The sequence below is a fragment of the Anabrus simplex genome, chromosome 7, assembly GCF_040414725.1.
Source record: "Anabrus simplex isolate iqAnaSimp1 chromosome 7, ASM4041472v1, whole genome shotgun sequence".
Taxonomy (NCBI): Eukaryota; Metazoa; Arthropoda; class Insecta; order Orthoptera; family Tettigoniidae; genus Anabrus; species Anabrus simplex.
Genome location: NC_090271.1, coordinates 219,396,172 through 219,422,948, shown reverse-complemented (window position 1 = coordinate 219,422,948; position 26,777 = coordinate 219,396,172). Strand labels below are relative to the sequence as shown.

General features: G+C 37.8%; 1 protein-coding gene across 6 annotated transcripts in view; it reads right to left on the bottom strand.

The window, feature by feature from the left end:
- The window catches only part of Ge-1 (Enhancer of mRNA-decapping protein 4 homolog Ge-1), a 320,261-nt gene that overhangs the window by 272,363 nt on the left and 21,121 nt on the right, over positions 1-26,777 (bottom strand). For all 6 annotated transcript variants that reach the window (XM_067151567.2, XM_067151568.2, XM_067151563.2 and 3 more), the window contains 2 exons: positions 18,791-18,857; positions 3,509-3,714 (listed from right to left, as the gene is read on the bottom strand). In XM_067151567.2, coding sequence (XP_067007668.2) covers positions 3,509-3,714; positions 18,791-18,852 — 268 coding nt within the window. In that variant the 5' untranslated portion in view covers positions 18,853-18,857. The remainder of the gene's footprint in view (positions 1-3,508; positions 3,715-18,790; positions 18,858-26,777) is intronic.

Below are 26,777 nucleotides of genomic sequence, written 5' to 3'. Positions count from 1 at the left end.
TACAAATTTGGAGAACACCGAAAAGAAATAACAATAGTGAAAATACAGGGAAGACAACTACCTACGAAAATCTGTAATGGCTGGCAACCACATATTACTTGATTGCCGGAGTCCCTGTTGAAACTGTTAGGATTTTTACGTATTTCCATAACTTCCAGTATAATCCTAGACCTGTAGTATTTACAGGGGGCAAGATCTCGAACATCTTGGAACAGAACATCATGACCTGACAATAGGGCGTGCTCAGCTACTGCTGACTTGTCTGGCTAGTTAAGACGGATATTTTGTTGTTGTTCCCCAATACGAGTACCAATGGACCAGCATGTTTGGCAAATCTATACCTTGCTGCAACTACAGGGAATTTTGTATACCCTAGGGTATAATAGTAGGGACAATTTGTCCTTGCTTTTACATGAGCAATTTTAGTGACAGTGCCAAACATGGTTTTTAAATTGTGCAATTGGCAATTCAATCTGTGGTATTGTGAATGTAAGGCAGGTAGGCAGTTCCCTTCACTACTTCTTTCTATGACGTTTGCTTAGTCGTCCCCCTGGGATGCAGGGCTCTATGAATCTGTACATCGTTGTAACCATTATCCTTCACATGACAGTGTGTCCATCTCCTCCTGGATATCTGATGGCTCATAAATTCATGGTGAGTAATTATAATCTTAACCATAATGGTCCATAGTAAATTGATCCATATTGACAACCAATATATCACATTAAAAAGTCAATTAAACATGAATGTCCACCTTGTCAACACTATAAGAAATGTTTATTATATCCGAGATTTGTAATGGCGGTTTAAGCTACTGAAGAAAGGAACTTTGGTTCTTGAAACATGTTCGGTGTATTAGAATTGTAATAAATTTCATATTAGTGTTGACAAGGTGGACATTCATATTTGATTGAACTTTTAATGTGATATTCATGGAGAGTGTCATGAGAATGCCCTATTTTTGTGCAGGATTGTTCTGAGAATCTGCATGGAGATAAGAGATTTGTGTGGGTAGGCTTATGATAATATGTTCTACGGAGCGGTCCGGTTTCTTACTAGAATATTCAAGAAAGGAAGGTATCCATCCAACTCCATCTACATAGTGAATTTAATTGAAGGACGCTTCTGATTTAGGTGGTTTAGAAATAGATGAAGTTTCTTAGGACCTTCTATCCAGACCACAAATGTATTGTCAACATACATCCACCAAATCATAGGTTTGAGAAGCACCAAAGCAATAGCCTCCTCCTCAAAATGCTCCATAAAAAAAATTAGCCAATAACTGCAAAAGTGTATTTCCCATGGCCACCCCATCCATCTGTTCGTAAAATTGCCCACACCACAAGAAATAGCTGGAAGTCATGCAGTGGTGAAATAGCTTAGTAATGTCCTTAGGGAACAGACGATGAATGGGAGACATGACCGAGTCAATCGGCACTTTAGTAAACAAAGACTCCACATCAAAACTCACCAGAAGTGTATTAGGTTGAAGGGTTATGGTTGACAACTTATTGATGAAATCCAAAGCGTCCCTAACGCATGATTCAGTACATCATATATGTGACTGAAGCAACTTGCTTGGGTATTTAGCCAGAGCATAAACAGAAAAACTATCGCACTAACAATTGGTCTGAGGAGAATGTCCTCTTTATGAACTTTTGAAAATCCATTCAATCTAGGTGGCACTGCATTTAAAGACACAGCTGAAAACATTTCAATTTGTCCTTCATAGATTTATTTAATACAAAAAACTGAGGACCCGCAACACTGCATCTAAGACTCTGCAGTCACCCAATGAAAATCTTCACAATGCTTCAAAATTTGTGGAAGGAGCAATAAGCCCACTTTCTAGGTTATGGAACTCTTGTGATAAAGCGAATGAAGAGGCCAAAGTTATGGCAGACTCGTGGGGAACGAAATGTCAATTTTTGAGGAAGTGCAATGTAAAAATGAATTTTTTTTAATGAATGACGCAAGTGCAATAACAGGTATAACTTGAAAACAATATTCCCCCACCTATGGGTAACTAATGCAGATATCGATCTCGAATTATTATTATTATTATTATTATTATTATTATTATTATTATTATTATTATTGCTTGTATGTATAGCTATGAAGTGTGTACATCCATTTAGTATTAGTATTGTTATTATTTACGTAGTTGAATGATCGTATGGTGTGTGAGGTTGTCATGAACATATGTTGTACATAGACATTGATATCAGTTCCGTTAATGTAAATACCTGTAAATTAATAGTATAATTTATTCTCACCTGTATATATAAATTGTAATCCGTAATTGTGAAACACACTAACTTCCAGAATGGTAATATGCTCGAGAATAATTGAGAATATTCTATACATTGTAATCTATGTAGGAACAGTCTGGAATATTCAAGAAGGTGGCTTTTTCTTTTTTGTAACGTAACTTTCTAGATGCCCGTCCAGGAGGCACCTGCATAAACAGGCCATCTTGACGGTGAAGTTAGTTACTGTTAGTTGTGGTTTGGAAGTTATTGGAAGAGAGTTTAGTAGCACGTAGCTCACATGCCGAGTTAGGCAGTCGCCATGTTGAACTGATCAGTAGTCATCTGTTTTCAACTGTGTTCAAAGTGTAACCTCTGTGGTATTCGGTGTCAGTTGTCGACTGTTTAAAGATGGCAGCTTTGTTGATAGCTTACAAGTGTGTGTGTTTTGTGATACGGTGATTAAGGTCATATGTGTATTAATTTGTAAATATATGTGAAAATATGATTGTACCAACTGACAACATCTCGTGTGCGTCTTTGTAGATATGTTATGAATTATGACAAGAACGACCTGGTGATTCAAAGCAACATATCACAATTTCAGTTTCTTTACAAAAAAACTTGGGATATTTTGTTTAACCAATTAAAAATCAAATTTACAAGCTTCTGAACAGTCCTCTACAAATTTGAGTGTTTACACTCTGCTATTTTTGTGGAAAGAAAAAAGGTTTGTTTTTTGTTTTTCAGCTGCTTACAACAGTGAGATTTTATCTCCCGAAAGCAAGATGATAGTAGACGAGTAAGCTTAAGTGGAGTTTTTTAAAGTAGGAAAGATGATAAAATGAAGATAAAGTAGGAATTCAAGAGTTCAATTTGGGGCAAATATTCATTTATAGGAAGAGGAATTACGGATTAGATTAATTTATCATGTGAGATGTTTGACAAATTTCCAACTTCCTGAAAATTATTTAAAAACAGACTAGGTAAAGAACTGATAGGGAATCTGCCCTAAATGCAGACAAATGGTGACTGACTGAAGGAAAGTGCACTACGCCACTACTACAATCTTTTGAAAGGAGCAGCTCAACAGAACAGCGAAATCTATTGAGGTAAATGACATCAGGATTAGGCATGAAAATATAATTCTGGGTCAATACTGCAATTTTCATTCCACATGTATGAAGCTTCTTTCACTTTTTCACTTAATTTTTACTTAGCCTATAAGAAAGACACAAAGTTTGAAATTTGATACTTACATTTGATACCGTACGCCACGTACTTTCCTGCCACATGGACCGCCAGAAGTTGTCCAGTGTAGAAACGAAGCTCCCAACTGAAGTCCACAATATTTTTTAATTTAACTTTCGAACTACCACTTTCATGTTTCCCCGAACTTGGAAAGATGGTGACATCATCACAGTACACCTCCGCACTGTTGTTGTCGTCATGACCAGTAAACTGACTGAAAATTCAAATATGTGATTAATTACTCACTGATCTCTCTAATTTAAATGACTAAAACTGGTCCTACAAGCTATACATCCTATATACATAAACAAATCTCTTAATTTATTATGAAGAATGCTTTCTATATAATAGTTGAACATGTTTAATTCTAACATTTTAAATTAATAATTTCAACTTTTATCATGATTCCTTGACACTCCTATACAGTACGTTAATAATTCATGTTTATTTAGAATATTATACCGTTTAATCCAAAGTGAGAGAGAGATTTATTAATGAAATAAATCATCCGTCCTCCAATGAGGGTGACCATTTGGATCTGGAATACAGTTTCAATTTCAATGAAGTTTAAAAATATCAAGAAATGAAAATTTAATCATTGATGCTGTTATCTTCTTTTTGTCCCCAGGGTTAGTGGGGGAGGAATGTCAATCACGTTCTCAGGTACAGATGGAAATGAATGATTTGCAGAGAGTCCCTCAGTATCTGTATTACTATTTTTTCTAACTCGCAGAATGGAACTTTCAAGTTTTGTCTGACTAGGGAGGGTGCCTCTTGCTCCGAATAGCAGGCCTCTGACAATCCACCGATCGACAGGTATTTTATACTTAGATGAAAGGTAAGGCAACCATGGAACATAAATAGCTTGCTTTTCTAGGTCCACATCCCGAGCCTGATTAAGGTCTCTTACAAAGCAAATGGTGGGATCTAAGACCATTGCTTAAATGTCCTCTCTGTTGATGGGTACGATGTCCACCCTCCGATTAGAGTCAACGGTAGAGATGCAGTGAACTTCCTCGTGCACCTCCCATCCATGCTGTCTCAAGCCTTGAGCAATCGACGTTCTTACATGGTGGTGGCGATGGTTGTGCATTAGTTCAGTGCTCCAGCAGAATCCCAGCACATGTGCAAGGGTTTCTGTCTCTTTGCAGCCATAAAATACCATATTAAAACTCTCACATCTGAAAACGAACGATGAACAATGATCGAATACTGCCTGGGTGAAAGAGAAAAGTATGGTATGGTAGTGCAGAATCATGCTAGTGCTGGAAACAGAAGTTAATTGTTTCAAAGCTAAGAAAAGGTTTAGCCGATTTATCATCTCATTACCCATGGGGGTTTTCTTACATGTTCCCCTATCGGGCGCGTCCCAGGTGGCGGATAGGGGGGCCCTCCGGACTTGTCTGGAGGGTCTGAGGGAAATAAAATACCCTCTTGCGGACCACAATGAGGTATTGCCAGAAAACTTCTTGAGGCATTGTGATTGTTACTAGCCAAAATCAAGGCTTGGAAATGGAGGCGTCGCCCACACATGCTAGAGAGGCATCCATAGTTGCTCCACATGTGTGATACGGTAGTTCAGGTGAAGTGGGGCTGGTGATTGTGGTGAAGGCAGCTAACTGTGGGGTGCTGGAACCAACACATCACTTTGCTGTACGTAGCCTGGACGAGCCGCGGGTTGGGAAAGAGGCGATCCCAACCTAGGGGGAAAGTCATGGCTGCAAACTCAGTCATGAAAATGCTAAGTGGAGACCACGTGAGGTCTACTGAAGGGGGAACAAACCTGGCTAAGTTCGGGCCAGGGGCAGACCACTGGATGGACGACTGAGGGGTGTGGTCTCTGCTACCGAGAGTCTGAGTTGCGGGAAGACGTCTGGCTGTATGCCTCACCACGGATGGTGAGAACAACACTCAGGACCCTAGAAGGGGCAAAAACCATATGACTGATTGAAATATGGATGCTTATAAAGAACCAATTTCAAAAATTTTGACATCAAGGGTAGCAAAGGAAGCTCCAGTAGAACAAATCTGGGAGCAAGCCCAAGATGAAAAAATGGAGATAGAAGTCCCAATTGGACAGGCTGTTGCCGACTCAAAACAAGAAATGGCATCAGAAGCTACAGTAGAGCAGACTGCTCTCAGAATCAATCAGCACGATACCAAACTTCTAACACAAGAGTGGAGAGTGCTGAATGCCACTTCAATCGATAAGACAGGAAGGATAGTCGTTTTAGCCCTTGGTGATTTGTTGGAGCTAACTCTTCTGTTATCGATTTTAGTTTGGTGGTCAGTTCTTCTAATGTATTAGTGTTGACAGATCCTTCTCTAGCACTCACTCCCTATTATTTATTAAGGTGGTAAAGTCAAATTGTTTCTATTTTTATTTGGAGGTCTTTCCTTCACCCTTGGAGTTAATTTTATTTTGATCTTAACAACATAGTGATCAAGCCCTGAGCCTTCCCCCCCCCCCCCCCCCCCCCTAGGACTTTGACCATGTAGATTTCATGATGGTGAAATTTATCTATGCAAACGTAGTCCAGTTGCCATTCACCTTTTCGGAAATCAGGATGTTTCCAAGTTTTTAATTTGTGAGGCTTCCTTTTAAATTATGTTGATTTTGAGATAAGATTGTGGTTTCTGCATAATTCAATCAATCTTAGTTCGTTTATATTCGTCCTCTTATGTGCTGGCCATTTTGCAATGATATCTCTGTACCTTCTTTCTGGTCCCAGTTTTGCGTTGAAATCGCCAAGGAGAATTTTAACATGTGATGGAGGTATGTTGATTAAAGTTTGATCAAGGAGATCCCAGAATTTTCGTGCTTCTTCTTTAGGGTGTTATTTTTCTGATTAGTGGGAGCATGTACATTGATAATTGTTGATCTTATTTGCTGATTTCAGAGTTAGTGTTGAGATTTAAATTCCATAACTGAATCTATGATTTTGAGATTTATTATAAATCCATTACCAAGTTGCGGACAGTTTTTCATCACTCGTTTTCCAGGGATTCCTGTATACAGTCGGTACCCTTGTGATTCTAACGGGTCTTGATCACTATTCCTTATTTCTTGAAGGGCCATGATTAGAATTTTGATGATGCTTTTTGTTTAAAGGGGCCTAACCTCTAGGTCATTGGCCCCTAATGGTACGAAATGAGACGAAATGAAATGACAAATTAAAAACCCAAAATCCTCCACTGACCACAATTCAAAATGTAAGGACAAAGAATGAATGGATGGATATGAATTTAAAACGATCAGTGGAACCGTCCCACAGGGCCTCACATGCACAGAAGCTGGCGTAAAACAACAGTATTACTGACCAAGGGACTGCTTCTATAGCACAATACTGAATCGATGATGCTTGTAGTCGAAAGGAGTCCAAAATCCAAGTATTCGGCCCCTCATAACAGTACTTATCGCTAGAAAAGTAGAACCATGGTATCTGTCATGTTGCGGCACTAACCAAAAGTAGCGTAGACTCTTGGTATTCCTCACATTATGGTACTACGCACAGGTAATGAAATTCGCACATGTATTACAGACCTAGGGTGTTCTGCACATTGCGGCGCCATTGACAGGCAATGCAAACCTATGGTGTTCATCACCTCAGTGTACTAACCACAGGGACTCGTACTATCCCGTAGTGTTCCTCATATAGTGGGTACTAATCATAGGTAAGCCAGAACCACGGGTTCCATCATCCCATGGTGTCGCTCATCTAGTGCTACTAATCACAGGTACTGTAAAAGCCGTCGCGCACTCGTTTGCTACTAATCACAAACCTAATAGGTACCTAACATAGTGGTACTATGAGCAGGGAAAAACGACCAATGGTGTTCCCCGCACGGTGGTACTAATCACAAGGAGTTTCATGGTTCTAATATAATCATTCCTTGATCGCCCCTTTTAGTCGCCTCTTATGACAGGCGGGGATACCCTGGGTGTATTCTTCGTCTGCATCCCCCACCCACAGGGGGTTGTGTGTTTGGTCCGCAAGAGGTATTTTATTTCCCTCAAGTCCGCCGGCAAGCCGGTTAGGACCCCCCTATCCGCCACCTGGGACGCGCCACATGGGAGTATCGCCTCTCCCCCTGCTACACCAGCGTAGTGAGTTCGTGGATTAGAATTTCATGTCTGTCCATGATGTCAGTGACAATCTTTAATTTTCCAATTTGGTACAAAGAGTTAACACTGTATGTCGAGAAGAAAGAGATTTGTTTAGGTTTGTTTTTGTTTTGAGTTTTCAGATGCTCCGATCCATCATAATCTTCCGAATGACAGCCAACTGCATCCAAATGCTGTCTTTTCTGCAATATATGATTGCAGTCTGTGGAATTCTTCAAAAGACTTTTCAAGGTTGACTGTCTAAGGTGTCACCTTGAGATGAGGATAAATCCTTGAGTTACAATTCTAAATGTTATTTAGAAAGGTGAAGATGAGGGTTGAAGGAAGATTTTATGAAATTGTGAAGAATGCTTTCTGTCTTATTTCATCCTAGTTGTTCAGGTCTGGGAGTAGGGATTTCCTCCATACCCCGCAAATGTTATGGTTTTTCCGCCAATACTCGGCTATTGCAAGAAATCAGCTTCAGTTTCCGTATCAAATACTCTTTACAAAGACTACAACAATAAAAGATCGTCCACCTTTTTGATACTTATGTTTGCATTTTGGCAAATCAATTAGTCATACACAGTATATGTTTCGTTCTTTTTTAGAACATCTTCAGCTGTTTACATTGCTTAGGTGATTCATTAAGTTTATCTTTTTAAGAACATTCTAATTCTTCTTAAATACTACGTAAATTTAAAATAAATTAAATAAAATGAATTAAAAATGATGGATGGTTGAATGAAGTAGTGAAATGAGAGGAAGCCTATTTTACAAAATTATTTCTATTCATTTGAACAGATGTTGTAAAAATGTTTCCAGTGCTTTTATCATTAAAATATTCCACTTGTCTTCTAATAAAAAGTTTTTGGAAAGATATGACTTTCAATTTGTCACTGTTCTGAATGTTGCTATGTATTCACCTCATTTACTCCCTCCAAGGTGGCTGCTATTTGTTTTAAATTTACAAAATGTCCCTTGAATACCTTGAAGCTGATTGCTGTTTTGCTATTAATAAAGGAGCTTCCCCATAATCTTGTTGTCAAAATCCACTCCTACTGTACACAAGATGGAAGGCTGCTTCAGCCATAGCTCCTCCAAGGTCACGACTTTTTTATATAACCATCTCACTTAAGATGTAAGCAGTAGTTATTAATCCTTAATATTCATTCTTATTTTTCTTCTGCTTTTCCCTCACCTGTGAAGTCGCGGGTGCGAAGTGTGTCGCAAAAGTGGATTTGGCCCACGTTTTACAGTGGATACCCATCCTGCCACCAATCCCCTTTGTGAAGGGACGTATTCACTATTGTGTGTATCAATGGTGGTTGGTTGTGATGTATACATTGTAGATAATTTAATTGCATATATTATTTGTAATTTTTCAGACTTTATTAGATTGCCAAACTGGATTTTTTGATGATGATAATGATGCTTGTTGTTTAAAGGGGCCTAATATCGAGGTCATCGGCCCCTAATGGTACGAAATGAAATAACAAAAAGTTCAAATTCATCCACTGACCAAAATAAAATTTTAAAAAATGTTATGAAGAATGATTGAATGGAATTGAACCCAAAAAAAAAACAAATAAGCAAACAAAAACCAGTGTATCAGACTCAAAAAAAAAAAAAAAAATCGCAAATAATAGTATTACTGACCAAGGGACCACTTATAAAGCACAATGGTGCTTGATGTCTAGAGGGGTGCAAAATCCATGTCTAAGGCCCCACAGAATGGTACATGTCGCGAGAAAAGTAGAACCATGGTATTTGTCATGTTGAGGTACTAATCAAAAGTAGCGAAGACTCACAGTGTTCCACACAAGATTGTGTACTAATCACGGGCACCGGTATTCGCGTGGTGTTCCTCACATAGTGGGCACCAATCGCAGGCAACGCAGACCGACGGTGTCGCTCATATAGCGGTACAACTCACAGGCTACGCCCAGACCCGCGGTGTTGCTCACATGGGTACGACACACGGGTACTGGAAACCCCCAGGCCAGCCTCTTTACTGCTATTAATCACAAACCTATTTCGTACCTAATTTAGTGGTACTACTCGCAAGTACAGGCAACCCATGGTGTTCCCCGCATGATAGTACGAATCAAAAGTAGTTTCATGGTTCTAATTCAATCATCCCTTGGTCGCCCCTTTTAGTCGCCTCTCACGACAGGCAGGGGATACCGTGGGTATATTATTTGTCTGCGTCCCCACCCACATGGGGTAAAGAGAGGGAAAAAAGAAGAAAGAAGGGATCCATCACTTCGAAAAATGAAGTAACGGACAAAGAAAGGCAAGGACCACGAAGGGCATGAAAATGAAAGACTCCCTAGGCCTCGAATGCTCCAATACCGTTGGGGTCGGAAAAGAACAAGAGTTGACCAAGGGAGGTTGGATAGGATAGACGAAAGTGAGAAGCCTGACATAAGTAAGTGGAAGCAATGCCAAGACTCAGCTAAGGGCCCCGTGGTCGCCAAGCCACACTCCCAAGTTGAGAGCCCCTTGGGCCCCTTTTAGTTGCCTCTTACGACAGGCAGGGGATACCGTGGGTAACTGGATTTTCTCTCTTCAACCGTAAAGATAATATCAGCTAACTTTCCCTTGGAAAAGGCACGTCACCCAGTTTCAAGGTATGGGTGAAGAAGAATGTTGTAGGCGGTGGAAACCTTCCAGGAAGTCATGTTCTTCACAGGGATTATTTGCCTCTCTTGGCAAAATTGAAGAAGGAAGAGGTTGTTATAGCCGCACAGAACAAATGAAAGAATACACGTTTGTTTATTTTTAACCCTTTCACTCCGGCATAACGAGTATGGTGGCATGACCCTCTGGACGCGAGCAGCGAGTGGCTCACCGAGCCCACTGTACGGAATACTCTTCTCACTCCGCTCTCCCTTCCACAGTCGTCCCACGACGTAAATAGAAGACAGGCAGAGTTTTAAAGTATTTTATTTTATTTGAAATGCACATTCAGTGAAATTCTTGTAATTATATTTTTAGAACTTTTCACTCTGCTAGCACTGTCTACTAAACATTTCAATCCGGAATTAGCTGCATCAAACTTATGTTTCTTCAGAGTCAAGTTCTCCTTTTTCCAATTTAGTTTTCTGCTCGATGGTTCAGGCACCTGATCTTCATCCTCATTATCTTTATCTTCAGTCGAATCGTCAAAGTAGGCCGACCTTTTAGATGACGAAGAGGTAACTTGAGTAGAAAACGTGCCTGAAATAGAAGGTGTGACTGAAGTCGTTCCTTCAGCAGAATCAGATGATAAATAACTCGTCGTCATCTTCTTCAAGTCACTATCCAATATGAGAGCAAGGGCTTCCTCCGCAGTATATCTTTCCTCCATCATCAGGACTTTCAAAATTACAAAGCGATTGAAAGCTAAGTCAAGAAGCACAAGCACGTCAGCACTGGGAAGCAACTAGGCGCGAAGTGAGTAGTATACCGGACACATTCCTTTTGTCTTCAAACTAGTTACTCCTGTCATCTGGTGATCATAGCCTTAACTATAGACTCAAAAGAGTCACGAGAGACCTCCAAGGCCGAACTTCTCCAACAGTCTATCGTAGTGAAATGGAAAACAGCCGAAAGACACACGACTTCTACAGCAGTCGACCTGCTATGAAGCACAGCTCCAGCACAACTGCTACAGCAGTCGACCGGAGTGAAAGGGTTAAACGAGATTCCAAATATCAATGTTCATGTCTGTAATATCTTCAGTTTTTGAGATATAGGTATCCACATACAAAGAAGTCAACTAATTTTTCAATTCCTTCACCCCCCCGGTAAGGGGTTTATGAAAACAAAGAAATACGTGTGTCTATTTTTAAAGGAGACTCCAAGTACCGATTTTCACCTGTGTAACATCTTCAGTTTTTGAGATATCACTACCCTAATAAAAAGAATTCAATCCCCTTTTCAGTCCTTTTTACCCCCCCCCCAGTGTTTTCTGAAAAAATACCTGTTTATTTTCATGAGAGGTTAAAAATACCTATTTTCACGCCTGTAACATAAGTATATGAGATGTTCTGCAGATATTCTCATTTTTAAAATTCACCCCCGATTTCAGTTCCCTTTAAGTGGAGTTCCTGAAAACAAATTATATATGTTTCTTTACTTTTACAGGACATTCCAAATACCAATTCTCCCTTCTAACAATTTACGTTTCTGAGATAATTATACTGTAGATATAATCTTTTTTTTTTTAATTCACCCCCTTTGTCACTCCGGTTCACCCCCCATTAATTGAATTTTCGTAAAACAAAAAAATACATGTTTCTTTATTTTTAAAGGAGATTCCAAATAACAATTTTCATGTCTCTAACATCTTCAGTTTCTTATTCTCCGGACCACCTTTTGAGCAGACTAAAGCGGAAGTGAGTGTATGGACCGGGGGATGGCGCGGGTGACAGGGGCAGCGCCTACGGTGTTGTCACATGGTAGGCGAGGGGGGCAAGGGGGCGCACTACTCAGCACGAGTTTTGGCAGTGGTGCCGTCAGTGCAGAGCTGCCATGCTTACTTACTCAGGTCGATGTCTTGAACACGTGCGTGCAGTTCCAATCGTACATCGTAGTCTGTTTAAAACAGCAGTGAGAGAATTTTATCAGTGTGCTTCGCTTTTACGAAAAGAGTGCATGTGCGTATTGTGTGCTAATTCATAATTCTTGTAGTGTAGTGTCTTGTACGTTGTAGATTTCTTATTATTGTGCAATGGATCTGAACAAAAATTCACCAGACTGTTATCAGTTTAAGAAGAAACGCAAGATTCTTGCGTCCGGCGAGAGAAACATGATTCTGTCTGTTTATAAGCATTTACGAGCGAAAACTACTGACGGCGGAATTACTACTGTTCATGAAGCAGCGAGACAGACAGCAGAGGCTGTGGGAGCTTCATATACAACCGTGCTCAAGGTGAAAGCAGATTATAAAACCGGAAAAGGGTTGGAGACACCTCGGAAACATAGAGGGACAGAAAGGAAAGTAACTCGTCTTCAGAAGTATGATTCCTTTACTCGAGCGGCAATAAGGAGAAAAATCCACGTCTTGTACAGGGAGAACGATCTACCGACATTAAATAAAGTGGTATTAATCGTTAATGAGGACAAGGAACTTCCAAAGTTCTCTAAAACAACCATGCGGAGGCTACTTTTAGATATGGGGTTTAAGTATCTAAAGCGAAGGAGAGAATCATTGTTAATTGACAGGGAAGACATTGTTGCTTGGCGTCATAGGTATTTACGAAGTATTCGCGAAGTAAGGGCCAGGGGAAAAGCCGTAGTGTACACAGATGAGACATGGGCAAACGCCGGCCACAATAAGTCCAGGGTTTGGGTTGTTACATCTATTAAGACAGCTACACAGGCATGGAGAGAGGGCCTCACCACAGGTAGCAAGGCACCCTCAGGCAAAGGGGGGCGTGTACTGCTGATTCATGCAGGGACTGAATGTGGGTTCGTTGAGGGAGCAGAACTTATATTCGTGGGCAAGAAGACAGGCGACTATCATGGGGAAATGGACGGTGAGCGATACGAGGAATATTTCACGAAGCGACTATTACCGAATATACCACCTAATTCAGTTATTGTCCTAGATAATGCTTCATATCACTCAGTGAAAATCGAGCGTGTGCCCACAAAAAGTGCCACGAAACCTGTTATTCAGGCTTGGTTGACAGAGAAAAATATTACTTGGGAAACTTGAACTTGTGGAAATACTCAATAAAATTCGTGCAAATTATGATGCCAACTATCGCATTGTCAATCTGGCAGCAGCTGCAGGTCACGAGGTGTTATGTCTCCCTCCGTATCACTGCAAGCTAAATCCCATAGAACTTGTGTGGAGCCAAGTGAAGGGATATATTGCGGCTAACAACAAACGTTACAAGCTCCAAGAAGTAGAACAATTAATGCGAGAGGGAATACGTAAAGTGACTTCGGAACAATGGCGAAATCATGTAGAACGCGTGAAACAGACGGAGAATCGCATGTGGGAAGCTGATGGCCTCATAGAACTTTTTCACGACAAGATTGTGATCAATCTCAACGATGACAGCTCCAGCTCCGGTGATGATACCTCGTGTGCTAACCCCGACTCCGACTAGGGTGTGCAGCCACTCGACAGCGATACAGATTAATTACTGCGGCACAAGGTAAGCTGACGCTCAAACCTCCTGCATGATTATAATAATAATACGTAATAATGTGTTTTATAAAATTATATTTGTAATAATTAATTTATTGAAATTGTGCTGGACAAAGCGGAGGTGGGACAGGTTTTCCTCTGTCAGTTTCAATTCCAGTACGAGTACGTAATCATCACTTCTCTCGCTTAGTCATCAATCGCTCGTGAGTAGCGTGTCAGACCTCTCCAGCAGGCTCATTTCAAGTACTTGGAATGGATTCATTTGAAAGGAATCAGGCCATATATTTAGATGATGATGATAATAATAATAATAATAATAATAATAATAATAATAATAATAATAATAAATGGTAAATGATACAATAATGTTATATATATTGATAATAATAATAATTTTATGAATTAATTTAATGAATATAATGCTTACTGTGTATGTCAAAAGAATTCATTCGCAATGCTTTATGCGTGATATTGTAGTTAGTACATTAAAAATGTAAGTCAGTAAATCAATTGTGTAAAGATGTACGCCGTTAAAAGAATGTATGGGATTCTAACATACATACTGTGCCGTTTCACAGTTCTTCATAAGAGCTGTAGGAACAAAGATGGAGTCTCTGCGATCAAAATGTCAAATAAAATGCATTTAACGTCAGTACGGGCCGAAATGTAAGTCCTTTCGTCGGTCGATTACGGAAATAACCGCGTATAAAAGGCGCTGAAAAAAATGACAAATGGACATTATTTAAAACCATTATTCAAGAAAAAATGTGCTCATCACTTATTATATGATCTGAACTCGAAGCTGTAAGAAGACTCAAGACTAGATTGAAAGGGATTATCCAGCGGAGCTAAAGATTATAAGTTGGAAACGAAAGATAATTCGCGACTACATGCCAATCAGCTGATATCAAGATTAAATCGTTGCGCGGAAGATTAAATACGTAAAAAAAAAAAAAAAAGGAGATAAATAGACTACAGTAGAACTACGTCACGAAGTGGCGCAGGGCTTCAATAAAATTTTCCCGATACTGTTTAATGTTGAAGGACACCTACTGATCAGTTGTTGAGTGCATTTACGCCAACAAAAAGATAGCGGAAAGAAATTTATTTTCAAATTGGAATATATACAGAACATCTGTCTTAGTCGATTTGGAACTAGTTTATTGGATCAACTGTACCCTAACGAAATCTATGCAATCTGAGCAACGCAAGAGATATATTAATTGGAAGATGTCAGCAATGAATCAAATATTCTATTATTGTTCTGTTTCATACGCACGAGTCTTCACCATGGGTCTGTAAGGAAGCAAGGCGATGCTGCTTGGATCCTGACAAGGCGATACGATGTTAGCTGTCCCGGATAACCAGTGATCAGTGTTGAGAAGCTACGATGTACCCGACCACTTGTGGAGGAACCAGATGACGAGATCCTAATCTCAGATGACCGGAGATGAGGAAACATCGAGACCATCTTGAGCAAAGCTAAGTCCATTATCTAAGTCGTTTTCGTAAGTAAGAGTATATTATTTCTTTTATTGCATGTTGATGTTTGTTTTGTGCGAAGACAGTGCGTAGATAAACGTCTTGCTGATGTGATTGGAAGTAGGTATTCATCCATATGGTATGTCAATTCCACTTGTAGGCGTGGTCACCAAGTGATTTTTCGATCGTAATGTTTTCCAGTGATATGTGAGGAGAGATAGCTAGAGTTATTATTATTACCAGTGTTGAGTAAAGAGTGAAGTTGGCATTAATACCTGTGTGTCCTAATTTAATCAATGTCAATCAGTTCGAGATCGTATATAGGATGTGTTTTATGAAGGAATATGGCAGTAGACTACTCCAAGTTCATGTTAAATTTGGCACTATGACAGTAGTAAGTAAAGTAGGCATTTTATGAATGTCACGGCACGTTGATGTGCAAGTTAAGGTAGTGATTTACATATGATGAAGTGAAAGAGTTGTTATATATGAAATATGAGTATTAATTAACACGTCATAGATATGATATAAGGATGTTAATGATTTATGATGGTAGTATTTATTGTTTTCTTCGAGAGAGAAATAGTCATAGTTGTGCGAAGTGAGATCTAGTCATTTCAAATGATGTTTCGGAGAGTGTCACAGAATTCTCACCAATTCCATGTAATAATTCTGGATCATACGCATTGTACATAGCTTAGGATATGATCTCGAGACGAGTAGTGCAATGTTTTTTATCCATGTTAGGATTACCTAGAGAATCATATATGTACTCAAGATAAGATTTGAGCCTTCACTGATTTACTTAGGATGATCTTGAAAACTCACACGGTGTATAACTTTATTTCTGGACAAATTTCAACCTAATAGGCTGATCACTGGTGACATAGATTTTCAAGGGAGAATTATTGTTTTGTTTTTTTTTAGTCGGAGATAGTGTCATCTGACCAAGTAGATTTTCCGTTGATAGTATGTGTTATGATAGCTACATATGATATGTGTGGTGACGTTTTTTTTTTTTTAGCAACCATGTACGCACGTAGTCTGATAATCAATAAGCTAAGGTCATATTACCTTAAGTTCATAAATTAAATCTTGCGTTTTTCTATTACGGAACTCACACCCGTAAAACTCAGTCACCGGATTAATTGAATTTAGAGCTAGTCAGGATCTCTTGTGTCCATGCCTGGACGCGGGAACGGCGCAATACGTTCAAGTACTAGGCCCCTAATTCTTTTAAATGCACTCGACGTACAATCCTTGAGCTGTGCTGTATTATAGTTCTGGAGTACAACTTCGAATCACGCGCCGGTTCATTTGGCAACAACAGCGAGTGTGAAGAGGCAATGACGTTACTTCCGCTTTAATCTGTTCAAAAGGTGGTCCGGAGAATAGATATAAGTATCCTCATAAAAGGTATTCAACCCTAAGGGGATTTTCCAAAAAAAAAAAAAAAAATGTGTTTCTTTTATTTTTAAAGGAGATTCTAAATACCAATTTTTACATGTGTAAACTTTAAAGTTTTTGAGATATACATATGCTCATTGAAACAATTCACACACCCCTTCCAGCACATTTTCACCCCCTTAGTGACGGAATATCCTCCCTTAGTGAGGACCTACACTCTAATATAAATGTATCCCCACTGAGCTCGATAGTTGCAGTCGCTTAAATGCGGCCAGTATCCGGTACTTGGGAGATAGTGGGTTTGAGCCCCACTGTCGGCAGCCCTAAAGATGGTTTTCCGTGGTTTCCCATTTTCACACTAGGTAAATACTGGGGCTGTACCTTAAATACGGCCACGGCCGCTTCCCTCTCCTAGCTCTTTCCTGTCCCATCGTCGCCATAAGGCCTAACTGTGTCGGTGCGACGTAAGTAACTTGCAAAAAATAATGTATCCCCAAAATTCCATTTCGTTCTGTCGAATAGTTTTGGTTCGGTGATGATGAATCAGTCAATCAGTCAGGACATATTATTTTACATATACAGTGTAAGTTTAGATTATTATTACATCTATAATTCTGTCACAGCTCATCTCAGTGACCCTGAAAACTATGGATCGACACTCATATATTTGTCTCAAAATAAAGAACTGAAAGAAATTCTATGTATAATAAAAACCCTCCAAAGACCCCACAAACAGAACTCATTTCAGTGGATTCCTTCTCATGTTGGAATAACAGGTAATGAAGAAGCAGACAGATTAGTAAAACATGGTACCACACTACAACAACCTGCCAGTCAGACTGATTTTATGCCAGCAAAAAGGATTCTAAAAAATACTATTAAGAACTGGCGTGAAGAAATGGCAAAGAAAACAGTAGAAACTAAATTATGGAAGGATATTGATCCTAAATGGGATCAGTATAAAATAAAACCAAGAAGAGAAGCTGTAGCCTTCTTCAGACATAACACTGGCCACGAATGTCTTGCAGCTCATCTGAAACTAATCAACATCCTGAGATCCGAAAAATGCACACTTTGCCATGACCCTGGAAGCAAAATGGATAAGGAACACCTGCTACATTGCAACAAACTTCATGTGACAGCCATAACTTCAGGAAATCTCACTCAACTATACTGGAACACACGAAAGCTGATGGACTGGAATCCGGTCTAGCCATAAGATACAACAACAACAACAACAACAACAATGTGTTCTATGACTTAAAGGATTTGGCAAGTAAAACCAGTCCCAATGTCCTTAAGGCTGAAGAGGAAAATGAATGTGTGGTCATTAGTCACATCTCAGCAATTCCATTTGATGGAAAGAATTCTAGTTCCTCTATAATGACGTCTGTAGGAAACTATGACTGAAGGTATTCTGGCTTTAAATATGCACTGTTCTTGTTAAAAGTGGAAGCAAGACTTACAGTACCAACCAATATGCTAAGCCAAAATTATGTTGTGTTTGTACAATACCAGTTTACATTTAATTGAAAACTGTACTTCATACAAAGTTTATTATTTTTATTTTGTATGCTTTTGATCTACATTGTTTATTAAAAGAGCTAAATATTAGAAAAATAACTATTATTGCATTTGATTACTAATTGCAACAAGTTAAAATGACCCTATTGCCCTAGTATTATTTTCAAGAAAAGTGGCATATGGCAAAGAAGGTAACCCAAGGTTGAATTGCCCATGGCTTCCAAAATCTTATAGTATATTAAGGGTTTCACAATCACAGGAATAACCAATGTTACAAAAAATGCCCAAGAAACTCACTCTCAAAAGAATGACAAATATTTAGATGGCTCTCCTGGAAAACAACATTTTTACTTGTGCCACTCTTCTTGTGCACCGTCAACATGTCTACAGCAACTCAAATTTACATGTGTGACCAGTTCTTTTCTAGGATGTGTCTGTTGCATTTTTCCTTCTCTTGCTGTTTTTCTCCTTCCAAAGCATTTATAAGCATCAGATCACAAACTAAAGAACACGTATGGTTTAGAAAAACTTTTGCATGCCTTTCTATGATTGTTGAAGTCAACATAACAGTCAAATATTTTTTCACTTAGATACAATGTATTATAATGAAGAGATATAACTTACATTGTCTGGGGGAAATGAAGAGGTTTTACTGTTTTAACGACAGGCATGGCCACATTTTCCATAATATCTGAAACAAACAACAATTTATGAAACACGAATTCATTAAAATAATTTGCAAAGCAGAGGATTTCAGGATGTAATCTAATAAAACCATTATGAGGAGATAGTAAAGGAAATAAAACTTTTTGTTACAAATGTACCTAGTAAATTGCAACACAACATCTATTAATATTTGAAAGAGTAGTACATAAATTGCTGAAAAGATACTTAGATGAAATTTGCTATTAAGAGAATATAAATGTTGTTTCAATAATCAAATTTAACCCTTTGAGCACCGCGTGCTATTACGGTTTTCCTACCCCTGAACGCCAAGGCCAGTGTCCATTTTTTGCAAGCTTTTGCTTGATCACTCAAAGTTCACCTGTTACTGTAGGTAAAAACTTGAAATTTTTGTTATTTTTTTACTAATATGATTGCCTATACGAATAAAGCCCTACTCAGTTCATTTATGACCATTAGTAAATATCTGGTAGCCAAAACGCAAAAATATTATTTAAAAATAAAACAAAAGAGAAGTTTGGCAATAAAATTTTGGCAGAACAACATTTTTTTATACATTGCGAACATATTTATTGAATAGTACGACATATTATGATGCTATATTGAAAATTTAATTCATTTTGTACCCAAAATAAATCTCTAGTAAAATAATTAATTTACATGTCCAAATGAGCAAAAAATACAAGTCTAAATACACTCATTTGGTTTATATGTAAATACTTACAAAATACGGCACAATCTTCTTTTACATAATACTTACATAACATACTACAAATAATAATAATAATAATAATAATAATAATAATAATAATAATAATAATAATAATAATAATAATCATAATTCAGTTTAAGTATATTTTATAAGACCTCTCAAACACACTTACCGTATGTTTTATCAAGCACAATGGATATATAATAATGTTTACAATAATAAATGAACAAGAGCAACTAGACACAGAGCGGACAAGGTGGACAGTGAGACTGCCAGTGTTGTTGCCGCGTCAAGTAAAGCGTGCCAAAAAATATTTATTTATTTATTTATTTGATAATACGAAGGTACACAGGCTAAGCCCAATTACGTTCCTTCATGACATATAGACTTTAAAGTGTAAATACTTCGAACAAAAATAATAACAATAGTAAAAATAATAGAAAGAAGTACAGCAGAAAACTAATAAGCAGGACACATTTTAAAATTATTACTACAATTGAAAAACATAATAATATAGGCTATACATCAGCCATAGAAAATTACTAAACAAGTTGAAAAAGAACACAAACAAAAACTTATGAGTACCTAGCATTTCAGCAAAAAGGAATTTAATAATGATTTAGTAAAAAAATGGCCTTTATTTGCTTATTGAACAACCTAGCGCCAGCAAATAAATCAACTTGTGCACTAATTCAATTATACACTGACAATGTTTTGACTAGTGGTGAATTAGAGTGATGAACACTTCTAGATCTTGGGATGTGAAATAATACTTGCTGTCGTGATGTTACTTGTGGTACATGAAATGGAATGAAGGTAAGTAATTCTTGACAGTCAATATTTCCATTCAAAATTTTCCTCAATACATGTAACGAAATTAATGTTCTCCTGTTTTTCAAAGACGTGAAATTGAATAAACTTCTTAAATAGTGGGTTGAAATGTCAAATGGACAAAATACATTGAATGTTTTATAATACAAATATCTTAGGAATTTATTTTGTACAATCTCAATGTGACGTGTTTGGTCCTTATAAAGGGGGTCCCAGATTACCGACGAATATTCTAACTTGCTTCGTACTAAACTTGTATACAACTTAATAATAACTTCAGGTTGAGTAAATAATTTGGAATTTCTAATAATAAAACCAAGCATCTTGTTAGACTGACCTATTACTTTTGCAATATGGCTATTAAAAGTTAACTTGCTGTCGAAAGTAATTCCTAGATCATTAATAGACGTTACAATTTCAAGTGATGTTTCACCAATATAATATGTCGGATTTATATATTCCTTTTTCCTGGTAAAGACTAGAACTTTACATTTCTTAACATTTAGGAATAATTTGTTGCTATCACACCATAATATAATATTATTAATATCCTGTTGCAAATCATTCACGTCACTGCATTTATATATGGTCTTATATAACTGAACGTCGTCAGCAAATAACAAACAATCAGAGGAACGATTCATTCCAGGCAAATCATTAACCATAATGAGAAATAGGAGAGTACCAAGATTGGAACCTTGTGGCACGCCTGAAGAACTTACAAAATTATGTGAAATTTCACTTTTAAAATAAACAGATTGCTGCCTATATTTTAAATAGGAACTTAATAGTTGAAGTAATGATTTAGAAACTCCAAACTGATGCAGCTTTATCAAAAGAATTTTGTGGTCCACCTTATCAAAGGCCTTTTCTAGATCCATGTATATTACATCGGATCTTCTATTTGTGTTTAATGCATTGTAAATCTTTTGAGTAAAACCCAGCAAGTTAGTAATGACAGATCTGCCGGGCATAAAGCCATGCTGACATTGTGATAGCTCTACTTTAATATGGTCGTAAATCCTAGAGTACAGTATGTGCTCATATATCTTCGCTATAGCATTAATTACTGAAACAGGGCGATAGTTTGCTATCATCTCTGAGTTCCCTCCCTTTAGGATTGGAGTAATTTTTGCCACTTTTCCACTTTTCCGGGAAGCAGGATGTCTTTAAAGAAAGAATGAACAAGAAGGTTAATTGAGCAACCAGTATGTCAGCACAGCCCTTGATTATGTATGGTGGAATGCCATCAGGTCCACTGGATTTCTTAGGTTTTAACTTTTTATTAATGACTGTTCTTACTTCATCTACCAGTATATGAGTGATGTTCAATTTATCAACCCTGGGAAGAACAAAAACTTCATTCAAAGAAAGATGTTCCACATTATAAGTAAAATCTGTATTCACATACACCGATGAAAAATACTCAGCAAACCCGTTTGCAATGTTTCCAGGTGTATAACAATTTTCATTCAGTAGAAATGTGTTGTCACATGAACGTGATTCCCGCTTACTTTTGACATATGTCCAAAACTGACTAATATTATTCTTAACTCCATTTTCTAAATTATGAATATAAACAGCATAAGCCACATGTAATTTCATTTTCAATTCCGACCGAATCTGTCTAAATCTCGTATCGTAATATTTCGAAAATCTCCTTTTTATAGCACATTTCTTCTTTATTTTTATGGACTGAATAATATCACGTGTGAACCAAACTGGATATTTGGATTTTCGAATTACTTTCTGCTTTGGAACGCAGTTTTCGAAACATTTGTACAGCGATGCATAAAAGAAATCAACAGCAAGATCAATATTTTTGAAAGAATACAATAAACTGCAGTCGAAGTCTCGTATGTTACAATACAGCCGCAAAAAATATGCCTGCTGATTGGACTGATATACTGGAACAATGGCCTTGAAAATAAGAGGTTGTTCATTGCAAAATTGTAAGTCTTTAACTAACTATATTGGGAAATTCTGAAAGGAAATGATGGTACTTTTAATAATAAAAAATAAATGCTGAACGTCCTTTTGAAAAGACGTTGGCATTTTTCAGATGAAAACCAAACGGGCTTGCAAAAGGACATTGGCACTTAGAGGGTTAAACACTATCTTATAAGCAGAAGTTGCCAACCAGCAACTTGCAGGCCAGTCAAATAAATTTAAAACCACCTTCAATATTTTTAACTTTTCGATCACCGAGGAATAACTTTTCTCTTTTTTTTCTTCTAGTGGCTTTATGTCGCACCGACAGATAGATCTCATGGCGACGATGGAATAACTTTTTTTTTTAGAAGTTGATTTACGTCGCACTGACACAGAAAGGTCTTATGGCGACGATGGGATAGGAAAGGCCTAGGAGTTGGAAGGAAGCGGCCGTGGCCTTAATCAAGGTACAGCCCCAGCATTTGCCTGGTGTGAAAATGGGAAACCACGGAAAACCATCTTCAGGGCTGCCGATAGTGGGATTCGAACCTACTATCTCCCGGATGCAAGCTCACAGCCGCGCGCCTCTACGCGCACGGCCAACTCGCCCGGTGGTTTTACATTTGATCGAGTATTTCATGTAATAACATTGCTTTTAATCGCGATATTCCTATTGGCATCATTGTAATGACCTATGTTGATTTCAGTTGGGAAAACTACTAAGACAGTCATTCTGAGGATTAAAAATGCAGGAGAGTGAGTGTCGTCGTTATAATGAAAACTCCCCAACTTGATTGTGACTGACTGAAGGCAAAAGGGCCTACCATTACAATGAAAATTCCCTAACCCAGCCTTCACATAAGAAAAGACATTTGGTGAATTCCCCATCGCGTTTCTAGGGTAACGTTAAGAGCTATGCAATTTAATACAATCTTAATCACAATGTGTACACTACCTAACCCAGATTTTCATATACAATGCAAAATTCCCTAGCGAAGCACAGGTACATCAGCTAGTTTACAATGAAATACCTGTTACCCCCTTGCTGGATGGTGCATTGGCCTGTCTGCCTAGTTCCCTCACTGGCAGCGGCAAGTGCTAACATTCGGTCACCTGTCAGGGTGGTATAACATTCAAGTGAAGGAAGAAGCTGCAATTCATCCCATTTTTTGTAACACTAAATATACGACAGAGCTACAGCATGTATTTTAAAAAAGGGAAAAAGAAGACTCAAATGTACAGTTGCTCAAAAAAAGGATGAGTGCATACTACTATACAGTGCTCTAATTTTACAAGGAAACTCTCTATCATTCTGCTGCTGACCAACTTCTGGGTTCTCTAAACAGCAGTGTGGGAAGCACTGTGTCACCTTCAAAGGACATCCTACATTAAATCTGAGACAGCAGAAGATCTGGAGAAGTTGTTGAATGATATGGACAGAGTCTTAAGTGAGGAATACAAGATGAAAATAAATAAATCCAAAACATAAGTAATGGAGTGCAGTCGACGAAGTCACGTGATGGAAGAAATATTAGATTAGGAAATGAAGTCTTAAAGGAAGTGGATGAATATTGTTACTTGGGTAGTAAAAAAACTAATGATGGCAGAAGTAAGGAGGACATAAAATGCAGGCTAGCACAAGCAAGGAAGGCCTTTCCTAAGAAAAGAAATTTGCTCACTTCAAACATTGATATAGGGATTAGAAAAATGTTTTTGAAGACTTCTGTTTGGAGCGTGGCATTGTATGCAAGTGAAACATAGACGGTAACTCGCTCAGAAAGAAAGAGAATAGAAGCTTTTGAAATGTGGTGTTACAGAGGAATGCTGAAGGTGAGATGAATAGATCAAATCACGAATGAAGAAATACTGAATCGGATTGGTGAGAGGAGATCGTTGTGGCTAAATTTGATGAGAAGAAGAGATAGAATGATAGGACACATCTTTAAACACCCAGGACTTGTGCAGTTGGTTTTTGAGGGAGGTGCAGGGGGGTAAAAACAGTAGGGTTAGACCAAGGAATATGACAAGCAGATGTAGGATGCAGCAGTTATGTAGAAATTTGTTAGCAGGGATAGGGTGACATGGACAACTGCATCAATCAGTCTTTGAAATGATGACTCAAACAACATAGCTCATATGTAAAGATAATAGACAACTTTATGTTTTTCGGGTGTACAAACATGGAAGGAGAAACAGTGATGCAGAATTACTTGATGCAATAATCAGCTACATGGAAAATGACACAGAAAGGAACATGATTGTAGCTGGTAATCTTAATTTACCAATTGTTAACTAGGAAGGTAGGGGAATCACAGAAAACATGACCAACAAACTGTAACTAAGCTATACTGGGAAGGGCAGCTGAATCAAGAAGTTATGGAACCAACAAGAGGGAAGAATATTCTGGATGTGGTGCTGGTAAAACCCCAGTAGCTCTATAGAGAAACTGAAGTGATAGGTGGGATAAGGGATCATCCAGTTATTTTCTTTGTAGTAAAAAATAAATGTAACAGGAAAGAAAGTTTTAAAAGTAAGGATATTAAACAAACCACATACGACTGATAAAAAAAGGCATGAGGGGAATTTTAAAAACTAATAATTATCAATGGAGAATGATAAATAAAAATGTTAACCTATACAAGAATTTTAAACAATTTTTTGAGGATTCTGAAAACAGGCAAGTACATTTAAGTGTGGCAAGTAATGACGGACTCCATTATATCACAACAGAAAAATTAAGAGATTAAGGAGGTGGTTCAGGCTAGAAAGAAATAGAGTTAGAATTGGTTGTGGAAGTAGGTAGGTATTGAAAGAACTTCCCATGAAATAGAATTTAGCAAAGAAGTCAACCATGGATAATGTTACAGCAAGCATAATTGGCACTCGCTGGAATTTTGGTGAAAAATTGAAGGATTTGTATAGGTACTTTATGGAAGGAGCAGGATCCAGGAATCATCAATGAACAAGAGTGTATATGTGAGTATTTACAAATAGCAGAACTATTTAGTCAGCAGCATGTAAAAATTATTGGTTATAAAGTCCAGGTAGAGGAGGTAACTAGGTACTAGCAAAATTTTGAAATTTATCTATTGTGACGATACAACTGTATCTAGATTTTAAATTTGGGATCTGAATATTATACAAGACATATAATTTAATCGCGTGTCTGTATGGCACGGTTGATCTCCTACGATAAAAATGCACTAAGCGCTTTGCATTTCTGTGTTGGCAATATAGGTGTGTATCAGACTGTAAAAGGTACTCCTATGCCATCTGGTCACGAAACTTGGAACTTGTATTCTGTACTGACTCTGCTCTCCAGAGCGTGCTACGATCGTCTGACATTACTGCCTCGTGCGGGCGACTACGGAAAGTGACAGTCTCTCATTAGAACTGCTCGGGAGTGGACACCTCTGGTAGCCATGTCTGGCTTCCAATCTTTTAACACGATGAAACAACCGACAGACCGGTTAAAATAGGACAGTAAACCCCATCAGGAGATTGGTTATTCATATTTCTTCTTACTATTAATGTGGTAATCTATGTGTAAATATTTTATTTCTTTTATTCTTCCCTGTGAGTGTTACTAGTCACAGGTCAATAACTGTGAGTAAACTGGGATATATCACAACGATGTAAAGTACTCATTTTTCTGAATGTGCCATTTTAATTTTTTTGGTGTACTTCTTGTGATCAGAATTCTGTCTTTGTGTTCGCTTTGGTACGACGTTTAAGCTTCAACTGGGTGCCTCGTAAATGAGATGGTGTTGTTGTCCGGTAACTTGAAATTTTCCTTTGCCTTTCTAAATTTTATTTTCACCTTGGATATATTTATTTTTCTGCATTTTGGCGTGTGTATCATGGTATTATTTCCTTGATGTGTGTGTTGTAGCTACTTCAAAATTTATCGTGGGTCGTTGCTGCGTTTTTATTACCCGTAGCGGTGTTTATTTTTTCATCTTGTCATTGTGATCTGACATTTTTGATTTATCATTACGCATGTTTTGACTCTCTTATGCCCGTGTATTCACCTATGTGCTACTTAATCACTATTTATCACAGTTTTTAAAATATTATTATTATTATTATTAACAGTATATTCAATTTCATAAATATTAAATTCACTCTTTTTTTTGTGCATTAAGGGTTAGGCTTATATGTTTTGATTATCAGTACGTATTATTAATTAAATTATACTTCACGTTAAGTTAGTTTGTCCCTACGTTATATTTAAATATGTAATATTCTAAGTGGTAGTCATTGTAAAAATTACAGTTTTCATTGAGGGCTTTGGACAGCCCTACTGTAAGGTATCTGACGTTCGTGGTTCTTATCTTTTCTTCACATTGTTGGGTTATCTTATTGTGACTTGGCAGTTATGTAACTGGCTAATTGTCTTATCTTGGGATGTTCTTTTGTTCTTGCGAGGCGTCGTTAATGTAATAATGTATT